The sequence below is a fragment of the Pecten maximus genome, chromosome 1, assembly GCF_902652985.1.
Source record: "Pecten maximus chromosome 1, xPecMax1.1, whole genome shotgun sequence".
NCBI lineage: Eukaryota > Metazoa > Mollusca > Bivalvia > Pectinida > Pectinidae > Pecten > Pecten maximus.
In genome coordinates this window covers 36,335,646-36,360,363 of record NC_047015.1, presented here as the reverse complement: position 1 = coordinate 36,360,363, position 24,718 = coordinate 36,335,646, and the positions used below count along the sequence as shown (strand labels likewise).

Here is a 24,718-nt window from a genome sequence, read left to right as displayed (position 1 = left end):
GAATTAAAAAAAAAATAGAAAATGGTAATTGATATCATTGATTTCTTTAAGATAAATGAATTAAGATAGTTATAACGTAGACCCAAATGACCTATCTAACTGTGCAGCATACAACCCGACACCATGCTGCCGTAGACAGGTCTCCTCCCCGAGGTATATAAACAGTTTATGCAATAAGTGACCTTTTCCATGATTCGCACTTTTTCAGTTTTCAGTAAAATTGTTTTGATTGACTGTCTTGGTCATGTGACCACGCTGGATCCTTTGGGAGCTATACGAGGCTGACAATAAAGAAAACCCCAGACGCCATTTTGCTTAATAAAGAAAAGTTGATTTTCTGCACGTGGCCACCTGTCTACTTCTCCATAATGGCTTTATTTTGTTGCCTATCTGTCTAGTTCAGTGTTATTTCAGGCGTCACTTTTAAGGACAAAAATTGATTTACTGTAAAATAATTTAAATGCATTTAAATTCGATGCTTTTTAAGACTGCACATTCAATCGAAAATATTATATTATATCAAAACTTGTTTTAATATTTTCATTAATGATAATGATAATAAATGTCCGCGGCCACCTGTGGCAGTGAGCTATTTCGTAGGTAATATGTGTAAAAGGAGTTTTGTTATAAAATAAATATCTTTGTGACACTATCTGTAAAACTAACTACAATCAACATTGAATTGCCTTGAATCAGATATGGTTAAATGGTTTAATTTTATATAGGACCTACGCTTAATTAATACTTTACCTCTGCCTCGGGTGTTTCTCATTTGATTTGATACTTGTTGATATACACGGTGGTTCGCTGTCACCATCCACCCTAACTCTCATTTGAGATTGTGATATTATCCCGGATTTGACCTAGATTTGTATGGCTGGTGTCGTCGATAAAGCAGAAGACGCTTACTCTTCCAGACCACCTGGTCTTGTTCTCCTTGTACTTTTTCAGGAGTCGCCATACAAATCTATATATGTCTATTTTTGTATATATCTTGCTTGAAGCATAGTTTCGTTATTACGTCGGTAATCCTTGCTGTTCTCTACATTATCTATGGAATAATGTGTGATGTTGAAGGTAACCCCTGCGCTGAAAGGAGGAATAAGTATTGGGATAGGGCTCACATAAGCATACCCGCAATTTCTACCAATCAGCAGTTTCTAATTGCTCAAAATATTAAAGCTACTCTACCAAGGTAGTTATTCAGCCTATAGGTATACTATGGGATGTTCATACGCTTTGTCTGATAATGATCATCCATTATCATGGCTCTGTGATGTTGAATCATACAATCACATGTTTTTTCGCCCCAAAGCATACCTTTAACACTTAAAAGGTAGAATAATTTATACAGCGTATTGATACATGTGTATTTGTTTTAGAAAATTTTGTTTATTTCCAGGAAAACTTTCAAGATGAATTTACTTTATCTTCTTACAATGACGTTAATCCCGAGCCTCTCGGAAGCTACCAACCGACACACGAGGGGTTATGAAACAGAATTTTGTATCATAGGAGCGGGCCCGGCAGGTATACAACTTGGCTTCTTTTTCGAGAAATCTGGAATGGACTACATTATATACGAACGGTCGAACATATCAGGTAGGTATATTATATTATAACAGGCATATCGTTTGGATAACCGTATGAATTTATCATTCTACAATACAAAAATGACATGATTCCTCTTTACGTTGCTTTTGGTTTGGTGGCAAGTAGAACTGTGGACTAATATCTCAAAGGAAAGAGGCCAAGAGAAAAGTATAGATACCTGATGTAATGATGTATGTCTTTGGTTTGGTTTGGTTTATTTTGTTTAACGTCCTATAACAGCTAAGGTCATTTAAGGACGGCCTTCCGTGCGTGCGACATGCATGCGTGTGGTGAGTGCGTATGTGTGTTTTGGGAGGCTGCGGTATGTTCGTGTTAAATCTCCTTGTGATAGGCCGAAACTTTTGCCGATTTATAGTGCTACCTCACTGAAGCATACTGCCAAAGACACCCAACAGCGCACCACACCCGGTCACATTATACTGACAACGGGCGAACCAGTCGTCCCACTCCAAATATGCTGTGCGCTAAGCAGGAGTAGCAACTACCATTTTTATAGAAGACCTTATGTATCATAGTACCATAATGGATTTTGCAATGTGTATAACACTTAAATGTATCACGTGATCAGTTTATTGCAGCTATTCCGTTAGGTAAACATCAAACACTAATACATGTTACAATTTATATATGAAGACGCATCTTTATTACATATACATACATGTATATCTCTAGGTTTGTTCCCAAATATGTTCTATAAGCAATTCAAAAATAATGTTTTTCACTATAGGAAGTTTCTTTGTGAAGTACCCACGTCACGGTAAGCTTATCAGCATTAATAAGCGCAACACCGGAAGTAGTAACAAAGAGTTCAACCTTCGTCACGACTGGAATTCTTTACTCAGTGATGACGATAGTATGCTATTTCGTCATTACTCGTCCGATCTTTTTCCACACAAGGACACAATGATAAAGTAAGTTAGTAATGTGGCATTTTTGTTCTGATTTTCATCATAGTTCATGTTAATAACACATAGGGCATCATTTGTCTAAAACAGGAAAATAGTACATTATATATATTTACTTTAGTTTATGTTCATGTAAGTTTTGGTGTTTTTAATACCTTTATATTTACTGATTATTTCCAACTCTATCATATAAACCACAGTATTGTAAATCATTACGAGATTGTTTCATACCCATAGACCTATAGGACAAAATGGACGTAGTCCATCACAACCAGAGTTACAATGAGTACATTGAAATATGCGTTAGATATTTGAATCTTTTATGAATGCAATTTTTCCAAATATTTTCCGCGCAATATATAAAAAAAACTGAAAACTGTAAACAGCAACAACTATTGTGATATTAATAAAGCGGCATCGACGTATCAAATCAAAGCAATATAACTCGCTGTGTCCATATCAAAGAAATGCGTATCAAGTATGACATTTTAGGTATTGTATGAAATGTACCACAACCTAGTCTTTTTGTTCAATCGATCATAATTACTCCTTGTTGGATATATAACATTTCTACATCAATGAAAAAAATAGAGTCGCAATTAACAACTTTGTACCGGTTTAAAGCTTTTTAAAGGGGATCTATCTGGTTTGATTTGTTATGGAAGAAAACTAAAAAACAATATTGTGCATTTACGATCAGGCATTGATCTTTCGGGAACAGTAAAAACAAAATGCACATCTTCCTGGCTTTCGGCATTTCGTCAAAAAAGACAAGTATCATCAATATGCAGTAAATGTCAGAAGGAACCATTCCCAATATTTCACCCACGCTATTTGGCAAACAAAGCATAGGTTCCCCTGAAGTACACATCGTATGTGCAGTGCCAACACTTTTTTGACATATTTTTATTTCCCAATACTCTGTATAAATAATTAGTCGTTTTTGAATGTTTCTGGCTTTTTCTACCATTTCAGTTGTAAGGGTGAAACAGTCAAAATTGTGTTCTCGGTCAAAGCGAACTGTAATCCGGTAGTTTCCCAACAGTTAACATTATATATTATTGATTCAATTAAAATTGATTTTGATCCATCGAGAGATAATAAGTAAACGCATATTTGTATCGTGAAGTGGTTGCTTCTCGAATGAGGAAATAAGCTGACTGGGGAGTATGTTAACTGTTATAGTGGACGTAATATTACAGATACACTGTGTAGGTTGAAGCATTCGCTACGCAATATACATGTAACTGTGTTTTAAGCAACTTAAATACTGCTTGTCTGAGACAGAGAAAAGATATATCAGGTACACATTTTGTTTTGCTGTCCTCGATGTTGTAATCCTGTAATACCTTAATTATAACGTATAGATATCATGGAAATGGAGGCGAGAAACAAACAAAAACAAAAACAAAAAATGGAAAAAAAAACCATAACCATATGTACAGTATGTTATGTTGTAAGGATATATTTCAAGTATCAGTCTCCAAAACGTCACGAATGTCTCACAAGATTTTGTTACATTTCTAAAGTTGAGGGTTGAGATACCTGTCCTCGTAACAAGCCAATGCAGGATTCTATTAATCCGGTACACATGACGTTTTCAGACTAAATCAGGAAGTATATATTTACATAATAAATCTGTAGAGGGGACATGGCATATACATCCTGACATAGTCAAGAAGTGACGTGCTTAAATTCACAAAGAAAACGGAAAATAATACGATATTGGTGTCTTATAACTGCCTATGGAAAAGATGAACCAATCAAAACTGTTTTGCTGTTTCTACAGAAACGAAAGACATTTTAATATCACCATTTCGTTGTTTTAGATACCTCAATGACTTTTCGAAACACTTCCGCCTCAATATTATGTACAATACAGAGATCAGCAACATCCGCATGGCGACGATGCTTGATAACAAACAAAATATGATGTTCCAAATGGACGACCAACATAGTAATACAAAAACATGCAGGTGAGTGAAAAATAGTTTCAACTACTCTGTACGACTTTATAACAGAAGAACTATTCCATGAGAGTTTTACCCTGTAACAGTGTATAGGTAATTAGAGTTTTATAAATGTCTAGTAAAATTTTGGCTGTTAAACTATATGCATTAAAAGATGAGCATGATGAGGAATAAACGCACCTACAAAACTTGTAATAGAAAACTATATTCATAAACTGATATGTGAGAGTAAAAGTAAAATTTTATTTAGTGAATCAAGGGTCAGTGCATCAATATTATCCCGTTAATAATTACATTTACTGTCTACAGTAACCGATGGAGGATTTGCAATTTAATGTTAATATAGTATATGTTATAATACAAAACCTATTTATGTCTGATATGCAGTAAAATTGTTAGACATGGCAACCTGTAATTGTGTTGTACTTGATTCACCTACATAGCGATATATATAAAAGAAATGCACCTCTCTACACAAACAACAAATAAACAATACCCATTTTGTTATTGTTGATATATAACGGCTAATGAGGAAGTATATCTGCTGGTCAAAACATCTATAATAAAATGGGTTCGTTGATATTCCGATGATTACATGCCTCTTGCTCTGTAAATGTCGTTGTAGTAAATTCGATTGTTTGCTTTCGCTCTTTCGATTTCACAGTTGATCAAAACTCTTACATCCCCCTGCAAATGGAAAAGGTGGAATCGTAGTACGACACAACAGATTTCTAAACGTCGTTCTCTTTGTTCAACTGAAACAGAATACATCATCTAGAAATGCTGTAAACGCTGGGACATGGTCCAAAAATAAACAGATTAGTGCAACGATGAGCTAGCGCACCGAAGATATTTTCCGTAGATAGTAATAACAAGTGTTTTTAGCACAGTCATAGATGAACGAAATGTTTTTTTGGTTTTTTGGGGGTTTTGTTACTGCTAAAATAGGTATGCATACTGCATACTGTAGGAAATACATTTTGTTGTGATAGGTGGAATGTTGGCTTCCTCACAATCACAATGGTCTTTACTGTTGCGTTTTTTTATTTAATTGAAGGGTACTCATAGTGGCCACCGGAATATGGAAGCCATATATTCCGGACTTGCCTGGAGTGGAATTGACGGAAAGCTACGATGATCTCTCCTTAGACCCGGAGGACTACGAAGCCAAATCAGTTATGATTTTAGGTACAGTAAAAGTAAATTAAACACTAGAGACAGGTTATGATTTTAGGTACAGTAAAAGTAAATTAAACACTAGAGACAGGTTATGATTTTAGGTACAGTATAAGTAAATTAAACACTAGAGACAGGTTATGATTTTAGGTACAGTAAAAGTAAATTAAACACTAAATACTGTAAAAGGTTGTTATTTTCAAGGAGTTTTGATTTGTAATAGGATTTGAGGATAGAATGAAGGAGTAAATGTACATAATCAGAAGAATTATTAAGTATAATGATTTTTTGACAATAACATCACCAATAGTTTGGATTAAACCCAATATACAAATGTATGTACAAAGGAATTTAGGTTGGTGTTTCATTCCCCTCTGTGTACACACTGAAAAGGTTTTTTATAAATATATATTATACATTTAAGTAGTTATTTTCAATGCTTGATAAAATCGAGAAATGCAGTTTGTTATTGCTCCATTCCTAAAGGTCGAGGGAATTCCGCTTTCGAGACAGCAGACGCTATCTACTCCAAGACAAACTTTATCCACATGGTGGGGCGGAGTAGGATTCGACTTGCGTGGGAAACCCATTACGTCGGCGATGTCAGGTAGTAAACATTTCATTTACATGTTTATTCATCCGCGACCCCACATAAAGAATAAAAAATGTGTACTGTAATATGTTCAGTAGCAGTTTGTATAATTATAGCATGTAAATCATCATATCTACATGTACACATATTAGCTAATTTGCCAGTAATTAGATTTACCTCGGTTCTCTAAACAACTTGGATGTTATCTAAACCATGTTCATGTAATACTGGTTGTATTCAATTATCTTCGGGGGAAACCTATCTGTCCGGCCGATGTACATTATGATTATTATATAAGAGTAGCCTTCCATTCATACTAATGTCACTCCTTCGGCCGTGCTTTGCACGGACACGTCACTTCTAGACGTCTTCGAACGGACACAATATATACCTACCTGCATCAATAAACAGAGAAACCCACAATCTACGACTTCATCTTTATTCTACAGCTGCACATCATACTACAAAATACTTTGAGGTTTATTATACTTTAATTGTTATATAACATTGTATCGGAAAAACAAATCTGCGGTAAATTTTCATTTACATGGATCGCAGTTCCTTTGTCACTACACGATTTTTATTTTAAGGGCAAGACATGCCTTTAATAGTAACTCGGGATTAGTAAATACGAACAAAAGACGATTTTTTTCGGAAAATATGTTCTTATCTTATTTTGCAAATAATAAGTGTTTCTGTACCGATATTTCTCCTGATTTCATCATATTGGAGGACAAGTTTCGATTTTCCTATCACTTAATATTATCCTTTTTTGCGGTTTGATAAACAGAGCTGTGAACAACGGGTTGCTCGATACGTACCAGCTTAAGTCACTTGATGGTCTCCTGGAGTTCAGTAATATATCAGCCTTTCGAGTAGTGTCAGAGGGAGGCAAGCTCTTCCTGCGAGATCGAGAAATCATGTCGGCTATGCATCCTTTCGACAATGATCCACTCAACACGCCATACGATAAGATCATCAGATGCCTCGGTTTCATGTTTGACAAATCTATTTTCAATAGGTAAGTTAATCGAATGTCTAATAAATCAGTGATCAACTGGAACAAATGTTGTCGTTGTCCAAAGGGGAGCTAGGAAATAAGAAATTGGCCGAAACCAATTTTAATTTTAAGTGAATAAATATTTACTTGCATCTCTAAAATTCAATCATGTTCTGTCTCTTTGTCTGTCCTATAACTTTTGGTCCTAAAGGCGCTCATTTTAGGACATGTAATTACCGCCGTATTTCTTCATTTTTTGGTGTTAATATATTACAATACAGTAGGTGTCACTCCATGCCATATGTTTTGACAAGCATTGTATACCTTGTCGGCGATGTACATTATGTAGTATCTTAACTTTCTCCAGTGGAGCTTTCCATCCAACAATCTCAAAAGATGGTTCAAAAAGGTGCATGCGAACACCACATTTCAGTATGAAATCAGTAAGAGATACAGTATTTACCGAACATACAGATTTTTCGGCCTTCTAGTATGAGTAAGACTTTTTTTTACACTTGCTTGAAATGAAAATATTTAATTTCTTCTAGTTGGATAGCAAAAAACGTTTCTGAACACAAGATTGTACAGGTGATTATGATAATATGATTTTATTTCAGTGAATCGTTGATACCATTAGGAGGGGGGCGAATAGCTAAATATCCCCGGATACGACCCGACTACCAGTCTCCGATCATTCGTGGGCTTTTCTTCGCCGGGACCATAGCTCACTCACTGGATTATAGAAAGTCTGCTGGCGGTTTTGTTCACGGATTTAGATATACAGGTAAAAGTCTGCCAAAGTATATGGAATCAGAAAAATGTAAAAAAACAAAAAAGAACACACAAAAAAAAACCAAGGAAATTTCAATGTCTCAACGTGATAAATCCATACGTATTTTCTTTTTCAACGTTGGACAAACGTATGTGTGAGAGATTGAGCCTGTGTTATTCCTCGTACATTTTGTAAATTTATAGACATATTAAACAAGCTTTGTGTTTCTCTTTGAAATACAAAGAAGTTATATTAATGTACACATGAGGTTTTAATAGAAATATTGATATTTTTTAAAAGCACGTGCCCTCTTCAACATCCTAAGACAAAAATACAAGAACAAATCATGGCCATGCGTGCGGTTGCCACTAACGGATCTCGCCACAACAATACTAAAGCGTGTCAACGAGGCATCCGGACTCTATCAGATGTTCAGTATACTTGGTGACATCGTACTTATTGATCGGTTAGTAATCTGAACAAATCAAAGAGGCATTTATCCACTGACTGTACTTAACAAAGAGATATCTGTCATTAATCTGATTTGGTTTGGTTTGGTTTATTTTGTTTAACGTCCTATTAACAGCTAAGGTCATTCAAGGACGGCCTCCCGTGCGTGCGATATGCATGCGTGTGATGAGTGCGTATGTGTGTTTTGGGAGGCTGCGGTATGTTCGTGTTAAGTCTCCTTGTGATAGGCCGGAACTTTTGCCGATTTATAGTGCTACCTCACTGAAGCATACTGCCGAAGACACCCAGCAGCATACCTCACCCGGTCACATTATACTGACAACGGGCGAACCAGTCGTCCAACTCCAAATATGCTGAGCGCTAAGCAGGAGTAGCAACTACCATTTTTTTAAAGACTCTGGTATGTCTCGGCTAGGGGACAGAACACAAAGCCTTCCTCACAGCGGCGAACGCTCAATTAAGGCCAAAAGTGAGGCATTGTCAAGGGAGACATTAGGAAGAAGAAAGTTGTTAAGAAAGAAGAGAAAAGATAAGATCCCAAGTTTAGTCGCCTTTTACGATCATGCAATGGGGGCAGCAGGTACAATTCTTACGCCCTACCTGCAGGGCAGCATTAATCTGAACATAACAGAGGTATCTGTCAGTAATCTGTACATAACCGAGGTATCTGTCAGTAATCTGTACTTATCAAAGTGGTATCTGTCAGTAATCTGTACTTATCAAAGTGGTATCTGTCAGTAATCTGTACTTATCAAAGTGGTATCTGTCAGTAATCTATACATAACAGAGGTATCTGTCAGTAATCTGTACTTATCAAAGTGGTATCTGTCAGTAATCTGTACTTATCAAAGTGGTATCTGTCAGTAATCTGTACTTATCAAAGTGGTATCTGTCAGTAATCTGTACTATCAAAGTGGTATCTGTCGGTAATCTGTACTTATCAAAGTGCTACCTGTCGGTAATCTGTACTTATCAAAGTGCTACCTGTCAGTAATCTGTACTTATCAAAGTGCTACCTGTCAGTAATCTATACATAACAGAGGTATCTGTCAGTAATCTGTACTTATCAAAGTGCTACCTGTCAGTAATATGTACTTATCAAAGTGCTACCTGTCAGTAATATGTACTTATCAAAGTGCTACCTGTCAGTAATCTATACATAACGAAGTGGTATCTGTCAGTAATATGTACTTATCAAAGTGGTATCTGTCAGTAATCTGTACATAACGAAGTGATATCTGTCAGTAATCTGTACATAACAAAGTGATATCTGTCAGTAATCTGTACTTATCAAAGTGGTATCTGTCAGTAATCTGTACTTATCAATGTGGTATCTGTCAGTAATCTGTACTTATCAAAGTGGTATCTGTCAGTAATCTATACATAACAGAGGTATCTGTCAGTAATCTGTACTTATCAAAGTGGTATCTGTCAGTAATCTGTACTTATCAAAGTGGTATCTGTCAGTAATCTGTACTTATCAAAGTGGTATCTGTCAGTAATCTGTACTATCAAAGTGGTATCTGTCGGTAATCTGTACTTATCAAAGTGCTACCTGTCGGTAATCTGTACTTATCAAAGTGCTACCTGTCAGTAATCTGTACTTATCAAAGTGCTACCTGTCAGTAATCTATACATAACAGAGGTATCTGTCAGTAATCTGTACTTATCAAAGTGCTACCTGTCAGTAATATGTACTTATCAAAGTGCTACCTGTCAGTAATATGTACTTATCAAAGTGCTACCTGTCAGTAATCTATACATAACGAAGTGGTATCTGTCAGTAATATGTACTTATCAAAGTGGTATCTGTCAGTAATCTGTACATAACGAAGTGATATCTGTCAGTAATCTGTACATAACAAAGTGATATCTGTCAGTAATCTGTACTTATCAAAGTGGTATCTGTCAGTAATCTGTACTTATCAATGTGGTATCTGTCAGTAATCTGTACTTATCAAAGTGGTATCTGTCAGTAATCTATACATAACAGAGGTATCTGTCAGTAATCTGTACTTATCAAAGTGGTATCTGTCAGTAATCTGTACTTATCAAAGTGGTATCTGTCAGTAATCTGTACTATCAAAGTGGTATCTGTCGGTAATCTGTACTTATCAAAGTGCTACCTGTCGGTAATCTGTACTTATCAAAGTGCTACCTGTCAGTAATCTGTACTTATCAAAGTGCTACCTGTCAGTAATCTATACATAACAGAGGTATCTGTCAGTAATCTGTACTTATCAAAGTGCTACCTGTCAGTAATATGTACTTATCAAAGTGCTACCTGTCAGTAATATGTACTTATCAAAGTGCTACCTGTCAGTAATCTATACATAACGAAGTGGTATCTGTCAGTAATATGTACTTATCAAAGTGGTATCTGTCAGTAATCTGTACATAACGAAGTGATATCTGTCAGTAATCTGTACATAACAAAGTGATATCTGTCAGTAATCTGTACATAACAAAGTGATATCTGTCGGTAATATGTACATAACGAAGTGATATCTGTCAGTAATCTGTACATAACGAAGTTATATCTGTCAGTAATCTGTACATAACAAAGTGATATCTGTCAGTAATCTGTACATAACAAAGTGATATCTGTCGGTAATATGTACATAATAAAGTGATATCTGTCGGTAATATGTACATAATAAAGTGATATCTGTCGGTAATATGTACATAACAAAGAGGTATCGGTCAGTAATCTGTAAATAACAAAGTGGTATCTGTCAGTAATCTGTACTTATCAAAGTGGTATCTGTCGGTAATATGTACATAACAAAGTGATATCTGTCGGTAATCTGTACATAGCAAAGAGGTATCTGTCGGTAATATGTACATAATAAAGAGGTATCGGTCAGTAATCTGTAAATAACAAAGTGATATCTGTCAATCTGTAAATAAAGTGATATCTGTCAGTAATCTGTACATAACACAGTGATATCTGTCAGTAATCTGTACATAACACAGTGATATCTGTCAGTAATCTGTACACAACACAGTGATATCTGTCAGTAATCTGTACATAACAAAGTGATATATGTCAGTAATCTGTACATAACAAAGTGATATCTGTCAGTAATCTGTACATAGCGAAGTGATATATGTCAGTAATCTGTACATATAAAAGATATATCTAACAGTCATTTGTACATATTAAAGAGGTATCGATCCATAATCCGTTTAGAATAGAAAAACAAAACAAAAACTTTTGGTTCTTAATGCCATAATATGTATGCTCAGATGTACTTGAGTCTCCGCGGCGAATGCTGGCTTGAACAATACAAGAAAGCGTCATATTCTGATGTTTATTTAGATAAATTCATATTAGCATTTAGCCCTAGAATGTAGCTGGAAATTTCTAATAAATAGCCATAGTCTCGTGTCTTCTGATGGAGAAAGACATTCCTATACCAGTGGTCATCTTAACCATATGAAAACAAGACCTGTCGGCAAAATTTATTCAAGATCTTCTATTCTTCAAATGATACGTGGCCAATGTCTCAAATCTTATTGAAATAAAGACATAAAACGAATGCATTTTCACTGAGGTATATATGTTTTATAAACACCAGTAAAATATGCGTTAAAATACATATTTTATATTTAGGCTCTAATCAGTTTTTACGACTCCTTCTCGTTTTACCTAAAACATAGCAAATACAGTTGTTATTATCAATTTTATTTATTTTATAGAGAAGAAGAACATTTTAAATATATAGAAGAATTCCCTCTGAGGATGCTTCATAATCTGGAGTATATGACAGGTATTAGAATTGGAAAGATGTCCGTATTGGTGGTCGTATTACAGTACGGACAAACCTTTCACGGGCCCCAAGAAGATGTGTTCCGAATAGACAGAGCAAGTTCCGACCCGTTATACGCCGAGTTGTCGAACTTCCTGCACCCTGTTCTCTATTATTACGACGTTCTACCGACACGTAAGGATATTCCATAGCCTCTTTACATGTGAAACATAACACCTTTCAAGACATTTGCTTTAATCATTACATAGTTAAATAATTCAATAACTCAATAGTTCAATTGAAAATGTAGAATGATTTGATGAATTTAATACATTGGAAAAATATTATTAAAGATAAATATAGCATGTTTTACAAGTATACACACATACATGTTTGTGTATATACATATATACTTCGAGGGAAAAGATACTAAACGAATGTGTATTTGATTTATACAGAAAACCATTTTGTTGTTTCCAGTGGACGACATGGCAGCAGTCAGCTATCCAGAATTCCTTCCAGTGCCAAATGAGATTCACCACGTGTTAGAAGATTTTACAACCCAGTGGGATAGACAACAATCTCATGTAGAACCACTTCATATATTTCTAGAAGATTTTCTAAAAATCCCTTTACAAATTAATATTTCCCATCAAGAATGCGTTCTGGTCTCGTTAACAATGAATAAATCTCCAGTCAACTGTAGACAGTTTCTTGACGGTCATTCAGTGATCTGATACGATCACTGACCAGTCAGTGATATATAGATGATAGATGGTAATGTGATTCACAGAGAGGTAAGGGGACCAAGCAGATCTATGTATCAGTGACAGAGAAATAGAACACTAATGTTTGATTAAAGCAAGATGGAAAGACTCAAGACAGCACAAGGGCACTGGAATGTAGACAACTAGAAGTATATTTCATATTCGACACTTACAATGCTCTTAATCAACGAAGCCCGTGAAAATAAATATTATTTGCATAACTTGAAGATTCGTCGATTTGTTTTTGGTGTGGTTTATATCTGTGATTCGTTTTATGTATGTTTATACCGGAGATCCATTTTGTAGGTCATCTGTCCCTAAGGGTCAGCCATCATGTTCCGTCGGTCGTCGTCGGCCGTCCGTAAACATTTTCGACTTCTCATAAACCACTGAACCGATTTCAATGAAATTATGCATAAGTCTTTCTTTGTCGAAAGACAACATGTGTTTTGAAAAAAATGGTCCCCAACTTCCAGGGGGCGCCCCGAGGAGTGGGGCCAAAACGTGATAAATTTACAGACATTTTAAAGTTCTTCCAGTCAAGATCCAGATTTGTTAAAATCAAAAACTCTTCACAGATTGAAGGGTCCTAAGGTGTTTTACCAAAATCGGGAAATTCATGACCCTGAGGTTTCACGTTTTCCCCTGAGTATGGGTTATCCTAAGAATATGGTAAGGATAATCAGTATGGGATGGTATTTTGGTGGTATGCACATATTGGCCCCGTAGGACCCCCAGGGACTAATGTACGGGGCCAAAAGTGGTCAAAACGACTGAATTACAACAACGGTTTCCTCTTCAAACCAAGACGTGTTAGAATTTGATACTCTTCCGAAATGCACAGGCAGTGAAGTATCTACATATATGTAGTTTATATATATACTGTATATACAAATAGTATTTATAGTAGTATAAATTTTACAGGAAAATATGCCTTTGTATTTGAGGTGGTCATTTTTTTTTTTTGGGGGGGGGGGGGGGGGGGGGGGTTGCTCTTATTACCAAATATATGTAAAATTTTACAATATTCTGTGTCTTGAGCGAAATTTTATACTTCGGTGAAAGTCAGATGACCGTTAAGGCCCTTGTGCCTCATGTTTCATTAATAGAGTTATAAACATGCTCTGGTATTGTTTAAGGGTTATGTCCATATAGCTTACTATTCTATATAACACTTAATCCAATCATAAGAAATGTTGATAGACACTCCGTGGACATTTGTCTCAAATATCAATACAGTTTAATTCATTTCGGCTCTACTGTATCTTACTCTTAACATTTAATTTGAAAGGTGCTCATATGTCAATTTCCATGACAGTTCATTCTTTTCTCAACGTATCCTCTTAAAATGCTATATGTCTATGAAGCCAGGCGATTAACCTACCAGAACATGTGTTTTTATCCTTGTTATTTTTTGTTTGGCGCGTACATGGATCTTTGTGTAAATCAATATTTCGTTAATATGTGTTCAGAATTTGATATGACCATTCGCGTTTTAAATCAGAATGCGACGGACACTATCAAACGGAGGTAGCCATTTTTTGCGTCTTTTTCAATTGATGACGTTACGTCGTTATCCTTATTATTACGTCACAATCAATTTCTGACTTGCCGGTCGATTATGTAATAAAAAAATTATATATACATATTATATCAAACTAAAAAGCAGGGATATTATCCCTGCCCTTTCCATAAAATGTCTACCATGGGTCATCCTTATCTTTCTCAAATATCCAGGTTAATTTCAATGATAAACTTTAAATCTGTCAAATGCAGTTTTTACACATTTACAGTGTTCACTAGTCGAGTGTATGTTTCGATCACAACTTTGAAGGGTCATTTCTACCTTGAATCAAACGCTCAAATTCACCGAAAACTCAACCGAAGCGTTTGCTCTCGGTGATTTCTTTTGACTCGTTATGAATCGAAACTCATATAACATCCGGTATTTCTTTTCGAACATTTCGTATTTGCCAATCGCATGAAGAAATAATGTATACTGGAATAACCTTAAACCTGATTTTATTATTGATGTATTAAAGGGACATTCCTTCGTTTGAACAAAATTTAGGTCGCCAAATTAAACTTACTGGGAAATATGTTATAATCTTTACATTAATACGGCAGCTTTACTCTCAAGATAAATCAAGGTTCTTCGACTATTAAGTTCTGAAAATTTTTAATTCGACCCGAAGTATTACTAATTACCGCAAAGTCATATGGTATCTGTATACGATACGCCTTTTTTCCTGTACATTTCGGCATGAATTTCATCACATGTTGGTACAAACACTGGTATAATCATCGTTCGGACATAGATTTTCTCGATAGAAATTGTGCATGTTTCTGATGTCCGAACATAGGAATGTCCCTTTAAGTCGTGAACAAGACTATTATTGAATTTTATGCTTTGCACTTGGAATCCCCGACAACTTGTTTCCAATTTTCCAACGTTGGAATCTTATATCTATTGTCTTGTTAAAGCAATATGTTAGCGGACGCTTCAAAAGCAAACATTAAATACAGATATATCAATTTCAGATCGTGTGTTTTTGTTATGAGTAGTTTGAGTCTTATTGAACCTATCATTTTGAATATAATTGGATAGTACAGTATAGTATGTATCAATAAAACAGGAGCAATTAAAATATTTACTGCTATAACACGAGACATGATGAAAGTGCCATTGTGTCAGTCAGTAAACACGAGTTTACTTGTATTATTGTATCATTACGTTTAAAATAAAGTTTAACATTAAGGAATGTATTATTTGGATCCTTTGTGTCTGAATAATATCTACCTATCGCCTGTCTTCTTCCGCTCTGAATGAGCATGTTTATTTTTACATTTTACACTTCTCATGTTCCACTATTTGTATTTCGTTGAAATAAGGAATGATCCCGAGATTGTCTTTGCAAAGTGTTGACAATACGGCAAGTCCAAATGCCAGGATATCTGCCATTGTCCCCATACTTACGAGATGAAAAATGCTATTAATACCGAAATATTTGATATAGCTAACCATCGCGATTTATTTGAGAAACTAGATTTAGTCACAAGGAATGTGTGTCCAAATATCCAAATAAATATCATCATTATACAATTGTCTCTATTGTAATGTTTACGTATTTAATAGCTGCCTATCTATTGTTTAAATTTACGAAACGTTTCCTGCGTATATCGATATGCATAAATGTGTTGTTGCTAGTATTGCTGGAATTTCCTGTTCAATACCGGAATTGCTGTTCAGTTGTCTGTAAGGTTTTTCGGCACCCTGCCATATCTTGATTGGCACTTGATCATAACGTGCCTAATTATCTAATATCATTTTTATCATCCTCTTAACTACACCTCCGGATGTTCACACTTGGTACCTAGGCTCAATGACGAGTGCTGATGATTATGCCCAAGTAAGAAAATTAAAGTTGTATGAAGTATCTCTTGTCATTTCAAGGTTATACACAACAACATGTACTTTAGTTTCCCAGTGAATTTTTATGATAGTTATTTCAATGGGTAAGCGTACACCTCAATTTCACACGGGTTAAGAACTTTATCGTCTCGCGAAACTCTTAAGAACTGGCCAGCTTCTGGTTTTTCACAGAAGAACGTTTTCATCTGTCCGACGAAGGCAGGGCCTGGATAATATACACACAAAGCTCGAGGTCCAGTGGCTGTATCTGATACAGTGATGTTCAGTCGCTGGTTACGACCACCTAAAATTGATATAAATGAAAGTAAACGTGTCACTTTGATTTTCGAAACCGGCGTGTTGTCCTGATGAATTGTTTATAAATGCTAGAACAATACTTCGATTAAGTATCCGATATCTATCATGAAACTATCCATAAAAAATACTTGGAAATTATGTATTAGTTGATATTGATTATCAATTTGAAAGGGATATCTTATGCATAAAGATGCTTCCTCATTTACAAAATATATGTATAAATAATAACTGCAGTTTACCTTTCAATTAAGACCACATTACCGCTATTACTGGAATATGATCCATGGACATTTTTCGCTATAAAGAAGATGTTTATCGACTATGTTACCAAAATATGACTCACCACAACATTCATTCCTACTTAGGAAGGAGACAGACAGCACCAAGTGCCGGGAACCTAGGTCGACTTGCCAAAAAGGGAGATAATCATCAGGCGATGTGTGAGCACATGATCTGAGATGAACTTTCGCATTTTGCAGTGGAAAGCGAAAAGAATCCACGGCATTCTCAGCACCAAAGCTTGGATCATCAAACAGGTATGAGGATTGGATGGCAGGTTTCCCGGCAGCTACATTTCCGACTGGACCTGTGTTTTAAGTTATACAACTGACTTGATGCACAATGGATAAGCACCAGAACTAGATATTTTGAAATGTGCATAGAGCAACATGTAGATAAACAAAAAATGTATACAATATAGCATTTTCAAGTACACAAATAAAATCATATTCACACTCAACTCTTTCGTCCTCTTTTTATTCAGCACGTACAGATCAATGGACAAGCACAACAACAAAATGGTTTATACAAGTGTACATGAACTTGTACCTCAGCGCAGCGTTCCGTATTAGACCAATGTATAAAAATGCTCATGTCTGATCGAAAATCGCATCCAATGTGTACATGTAAGAAATCTTGAAATTTTGCCGACATTTTCTATTAGTATATCATGTAATAAGCGCAATCGTGATTTAACGGAATGCTTCGAGAGCGAAAAGCGCTAAAATAATATTACCGCTAAAATATGCACATTTACAGTGATTCAGCTATCATCATAATACAATATACTGATAGACTTAAACAAAATGTCACAACAACATCGGTATTTGGAATAGTTACAAATATTACATTCTCTTTAACGTTTCGTCATACATGTTGTTTCTATCTCATTATATATGCAAGTATTTGTCTAAACATATGCATATGCTTGCTGATGTGTAAATATAAGTTAATATATAGTAAGCGTGTTAAAATCCAAGGTTCCGTTTCATACCAATTTAAAGATATATACGTTCATTGAATCAGATAGATAAGCAAATTGTCATTTTAATATGTAAAAATGCTAAATGAAACCTTTATTCAACCTATATCAATAACGCTTGTTGGCCCGAATATAATCGTGCAAGGGGTTTTACTGTGAGTGGAAACTGGAACAACCGGTCCGATCGGGGAATCAAAACCCGGCCGCCTAGATGAAAGATTCGTGTGTTACCACTGTGCCACCTGACCGTCCATGGCAAATTTGATCCAAACAAAGCAGATGAACTTTGGGAAGATATATTATACCGTACGGAAAGAATATATCTATACCTGCCAGTTCGTAGTAACGCATCCCAATCGTTCTTGCTATGGGTATCAAATCGTGAAGTTTTTCAGGGAATCCATGACAGGTACCACCATCATGGAAGAAGATAGAGACACAGTCGATATCTCTCAAGCAGCCATACAAACACCACCGGACTAGGATGTTACTTTTCGTCCATAAGATCCCTGTTTGAGGTAGCCTGTCATTGTATCGGTTATCAACACGGTAATATGTGTTTCTGATATCTGAAATAGTATAAACCAACATCACCTTAGTTAGGAAATAGTTATAATTTTATGTTAGGATGACTCCATGGACTCGGTGCATTTAAAATGTCACGGACCTGGTGCATTTAAATTTACCCTGAATGACTTGCTATATCAAACTATGAATAATCTCTATTGTATGAAACAAAACGGTAACGAATGTCATATGTAGCGCAGTCAGAGAAGCACGTATCAGAGTTTGAGTAGCATTTGAAATGTGCCTTGATAAATACCGATTGTCATGTAATTAAACAAAAAAGTTTTTTTTTTTTTTAATTATTATTATTTATATGCCAACAGGTCGTTTCGAAGAGGAACATGATTTGTTGCGTATGGATGTTTGAACACACATAACATGCGCGCAGATTCAGGGGTAACATTCTACGTCATCACCCGGTTATCGTTCATGTATACTAGTACTGTATTTTTGGATTGAATGTGGTCATTTTCACCACCTCACCACTTAGTTTGTTATAGCAACCCCTTTGACAGCCATTTGTGGGGAAAAGACAGATTTCACACAACCCAGAGGAACAAAGTGTAGCTACGTATTACATTATTTCTTTCACACTATTCCTTATTTGATAGATTAAGTCGTGCATATTGCAAAGCCATACACGACTTCCAAATATTCTCGAGATCATCAGAAATTATGTTTTCTGATTGTTTTCTGAATAATTAATCATTCACATTCATCAATTCTGGAATAAATCTACTAAAAGTGCAATCAAGATATTTTTATATGATTTTCAAAAAATTCAAAATATAATTCAGCTACAACTTGTGATCAAAAAGGTAGCAGTTTCATGACAAAATCAGAAAATAATGAAGAAGAATTGAAAATGAAAATGATATACAATTTAAATATTATATGTTATTTGAACTTACCTGATGACAGACAGTCGATGAAAAACAGAATCAATATTCCATAAATTTTCATGTTTGTGTCTGGATAGGTATTTATCCTTTCTAAATGTATCGAGCAACAATTTGATATTTAAAAAACAATCTTTTCAAGAATTTGAGGCGTTCATATACTGAACGAATGACTCTTGATACGTGCCATATCTTCATGTAACATACAGTAGCGTTATCTTAAGTGCTGATCTTCACCTTTACGGCTACAGCGCGTAATCTGGTAATATTTCACACATAGTAGGAGAGAAGTACGTATGCAGCTAAAACTCAATGACATTGATTTCCAACTGGCGAGTTATATTACATTTTTTTGTATATAACGTTTTACTGTTTAACGGTGTACTTGGGCAGCAATGTCATAATGTACATGAAAACAGCTACATACACGTTATGATCACACTAACATTTCTGTTTATTAACGTTAAAAGACAGAAAGAAATGATAAACCTGTGACAAGGTTGTGTCGTCGTTTCAATGCCATTACAATAAACAAAATAAACTTGACTCACCTATAACAGCAAATGGAATGTCCATTTTCTCTTTCAACCACCTGACCTGTTTTTTGCCAACCTGTTTGGCCTTGGGGACTTGAAACACAGTCGAAACTTCAACATTCTTAGCTTATGTGCGATCATACTAATCATCTATATTTAAAATTGAATTGTATTAAGATATAAAAGTATTGAATACAACACACAGAAATTGTATATAATACTTTGCAATATGAATTCAAAGATTTCAAACACAGGATTTCGAATTTAAATAACATTATATATATAAAGAACAGAACGTTTATATATTTAAAGGAAATGTTGCTACAGTATACAGCGTTTTGGAAAGGACCAGTATAGGCTTAGCCTGTTGTCTAATCCACTTATTTATATATTTTTATGTTATTGTACATTCGTGTATTACTTGATAATAGAATATTTTGAAAGAGAAAATATACAGCGTTTTATACGCCATGCTCACCTCTTGTAAGAAATTATCATTCGAGGTCGAAACATCATATTTTCATGACTTTGGAGAATTATATATTTGAAGTTTGTTTAACATTTAATTCTTATGCTCTACCAAAAGAACAATTGCAACCATTTTACGTATTTTGTTATGTTTAATTATGTCAAATTCGAATTGTCTATGACATGTCAAACGTTGTACATTTCTATTGTATTATTCAATAAATCGATGTTATATTTAATGTGTTTTCAATTATATAGTATTTTTCCCATTTATATTCAATAATTTTTTATGGTATATTATTAGCATTCCATAATTCAATATTAATGATATATTTGTATCGTTTATATTGCATACTGATCTATCTATAGTCTATATTTCAGCTTTGTATTCAATATTTTGTGTTAATATTCTGAAACTTTCCATTTGTATTCTAAATCTGTTCTACACATATGACATGTGTAATATCTGCCAGACAAAGTGAGTATAAGGAACAATAGCCGTAAATGGAGATTAACATGCTAGCTATATTGCCTAAATGTTTCCCAAGATAATTCAATACAATGTTCTACATTTCTTTTTTCGTTTTTACTTCAGCGAGGTTTTAATCAATCAAATAGCATGCAATTCGCTGTCTCTATTCAGTCATCGTTGGGATTTTGAAGTCAGTGATATGTTTTATTGAGCTTTCAAGGAAGTAAAGAGTTTCTTTCAAGGAATTTACAAATGTATGTATTGTTTACTTCATGTGATTTAGTACAAGTACAAAACGTGAATTTTATTAAAAAAAATGTTTTTTCTATTGCGAGTTGTTTCCCTTATGTCTCAAAAGTTAAAGCCCTTTAAGAGCATGTTTCTTTGTGGTATTGTGCTTTTGACGACCGTGAACCCTATGTGTATACAGTGAATCAGAAATATCTACCCTAAGTCATCGTTCGCCACTTAATCAATTGACCGTGCACATTTGAACTAGGCATCAATATAATCACAGGGGGTAGGCGCGGACATACGTCACAAAAATAATAATTGTCAAATAAAATGTAGCCTCTCCCGAGTATGATCTGTCCCACAACTGTCCTTGACAAGAGAATTAACTCACCGGAACGTGAAAACTGACATATTTTCTGTCTGAGTTATTAATCTCCATCAAATACACTCGGATTTTAATCATGCATGACTCGTTTCAAAGATCAAACATATGTCTATCCGTCGTTACCAAATACATAGTACTGAAAGTCCACAACTGTTTATTAGGATGCCTAGAATGTCATGTTTTGTCTGAAAAATGCTGGGTAGACATTTACTGGTCTGTACGATTATCTACCACCGTTCTACTTGGGCACAGCTTTATTCTCATGACTTGTAGTAAAAAAGACTCCACAGCTCTATCACAAATATAAAAACCTGACCCGAGGTTAAAGTCGCGGTTCACAGTAGAGGGTCTTCTCGGCCGCCATTTTTTCATATTCTACTCAGATATGATACGTCTTTGCTGATTGGTCAATAACGTAGATAATAAAAGCCTCGACCTGTACTAAAATCTAAACCTTCATGATTGAGATTTCTCGATCCCACACCATAACTAGCGATAGACTGTATAAGTCTCGACCAGGAGAGAGAACCCAAAGAACTATAGACCGGAAAGTGAAGCAGTTTCAAGGCAGACATTACCAAAAAGAATATTTAGAATGTAGAGAAAAGATAAGATCCAAAATGTTGTCACCTCGATCATGTAATACGGGCAGCAGATACAATTCTTACGCCCTTCGTGTACGTATAACTTACTTGGAATACTCGCTTAGTTTTTAATACCATGTCTGCCACGTAGATCCTTATTGAAACAATCCAACTAATTCAAATTTAAATATAAAATACACTTTCAAGTCTTATTTTTCATAACCACAAGTCATACTAGGATTCAATTTTCAAAACGTTTTTTTTTTTAGGAAAGCTGTTTAAACGACAAAAATCTCAACGATGAAGGAAGTTCAAAAAACGTTTTATTTAAAGTATACATCTAGACACAAGAACCGTATATATATACAACGTAGTAGATCAGAGTATACACACATTACATATGCTTTATCACATAATTGAGCTGTTATCCAGTGAATTTGACCGTGTACTATATTTTGCATATGTAACTAGTTACATATACCCTAGCGCAAATTTGATTGGCCAGCCTTATCACATTTTCCCACGGTTATTGATATTACTACCCGTCGTAGTACTACTCTACGCTTCGTAGTAAACATGGACGACACGATACTGATTACAGTGGACACATTCGTCAAAATCGATGGCAAATGCGAAGGAAATGTGGTAAAGGTAATGCAGTCAACTGCGTGTCCTCTGTATAGAGTTTTATTTAATGAAACTGACTTTGAGGTTGATTTGAGTGGAGATAGATTAGCCCTGAACGAAACTGAAAACGTCCCGTCGGCGTCGGAGCAGACGACAGAGACATCGACTGGGGAACCAGACAAACTCATGATAAACAGAACCAATCTCGATTTGCTGATGTTCAAAATGAATCCATTCAAGACTTTGTTGATACCCAGGCAAATAAAAACACTTTAAGCAAGACATTTTATGATTTGATGCTGAAAAAAACCCGCCAGATTATCGTAAAGCAGATAATCCTTTCTACATCGCGACACATACTAATGTTGCTACTATGCACGAGAAAGACCAATGGTTTAAGAGACAGGCTATAGGCACAAACAAACTTACCTCATTGATGAGGAAAATGTCAGACGCAGCTGGACTCTCCGGAGACAAACGTCTCACAAATCACAGTGCAAGAAAACACCTTGTACAAACACTTGTAAACAAAGGAGTTTCGCCAAATACCATCGTCCAATTTACTGGGCATCGTAATTTATAATCTGTTAATAATTACAGCCACATCAATGAGGAAACTCACAAGAACATACTCAGATTGCTATCGAATCCCAATTCTACCAGTACTCCTAGCAGAACGTTGTAAACACCAACTTGACCACCACGTGTGTGACGGGACCAAAATCGGCCAGTTCATCCACTTTTCAGGGAAATGTGCATACCCTGTTTGGTGGTAACGTGTACGATGGACACTTGAGCATCAACATATACAATAACTCTGATAATTCGCCTCCAAGACCGCAAAAACGTCGCCGGATTATTGTGTCAGATTCTGACAGCGAGTAACTTTCGCACAAGGTCATGGTCACATTACGGAATGTCGCGCGCTCTGACGTCATAGTTTAGGTAATACATTTGATCGAAGTTCAGAGACAATGCATTTATCTTAAATACTTTAAATGTGTTGAGATAATGTGCTATTTATTAAATTAATTTAAGTCAATATCGTGTTTTATTATTATTTGTCATTTTTTCTGCAGACCAGGTACTACAGGTGTATTTTTAATGACGGATGCATACTTTCTCGTGGGATATTTTCTAAGTTTATAGACCTGCATTAAAATTTTGATATTTTAATTATGTGATAAAAAGTATCTTAAATGAGTGTTCATTTCATATGAGATTTTATGAAACTCGTCTCGAAGTTTTTATTTTTGCTCGCCAAAATAAAAACTTCTAGACTCGTTTCATAAAATCTCATATGAAATGAAAACTCATTTAAGATCCTATATATATGTTATACCAACGGTCAAATTCGAAATTGTTCTGGATCTTACAGGCTGATGTATGCAAGGAAGGATTCCTATAGCTCTGTAATGTGACATCATTATTTGTTCAATTACGTGACATATCCTTTCGACTCATGATTGTTAATGGGATAATATTTAATTTAAAAAATTGAAATAAAATCTCCTATTTCGTTTTTTTCTTATTACAGTATTCCTAAAATGCATATTACTCGGCGATTCCTTTTTTTACCTGAAGTTACCTGAAATGTAACCCCGTTGTTTTTGCGAAAGGAAATAAGCTGTGTTTGGGACTTGATTATGTTTTATAGGTGGCAGTTATTTCCCCTTTCCATTCCCCGGTTTTTTTTCTCCTTCTATCTCTCCGAGAGCATTTGAAGCCACCCCATCTGCATGTCTTATTCTAAAATGAACCCCTCAATAACAATTCTTCTAACACATACCAGAAAACGGCTAACCGAGCTACAAATTTGCCATTTTGGGTCATCTTTTAATATATGACGTCATTAATTGAATTATCTTATTGATACACCTGTTAATAACTTATAACTTCTTTCAATCATTACTACATCTAATATTTTCGAGTCTTA

At 35.2% G+C, this 24,718-nt stretch overlaps 1 protein-coding gene across 1 annotated transcript; it reads left to right on the top strand.

The window, feature by feature from the left end:
* Positions 1–1,431: 1,431 nt before the first annotated feature.
* LOC117326997 (FAD-dependent oxidoreductase domain-containing protein 2-like) lies at positions 1,432–13,246 on the top strand. Its single transcript, XM_033883844.1, has 10 exons — positions 1,432–1,602; positions 2,342–2,525; positions 4,349–4,495; positions 5,547–5,677; positions 6,152–6,272; positions 7,048–7,278; positions 7,875–8,041; positions 8,330–8,495; positions 12,203–12,447; positions 12,733–13,246. The coding sequence occupies exons 1-10, from the start codon at positions 1,440–1,442 to the stop codon at positions 12,987–12,989; spliced, it is 1,812 nt and encodes a 603-aa protein (XP_033739735.1). The 5' UTR covers positions 1,432–1,439; the 3' UTR covers positions 12,990–13,246.
* The last annotated feature ends 11,472 nt before the right edge of the window (positions 13,247–24,718 follow it).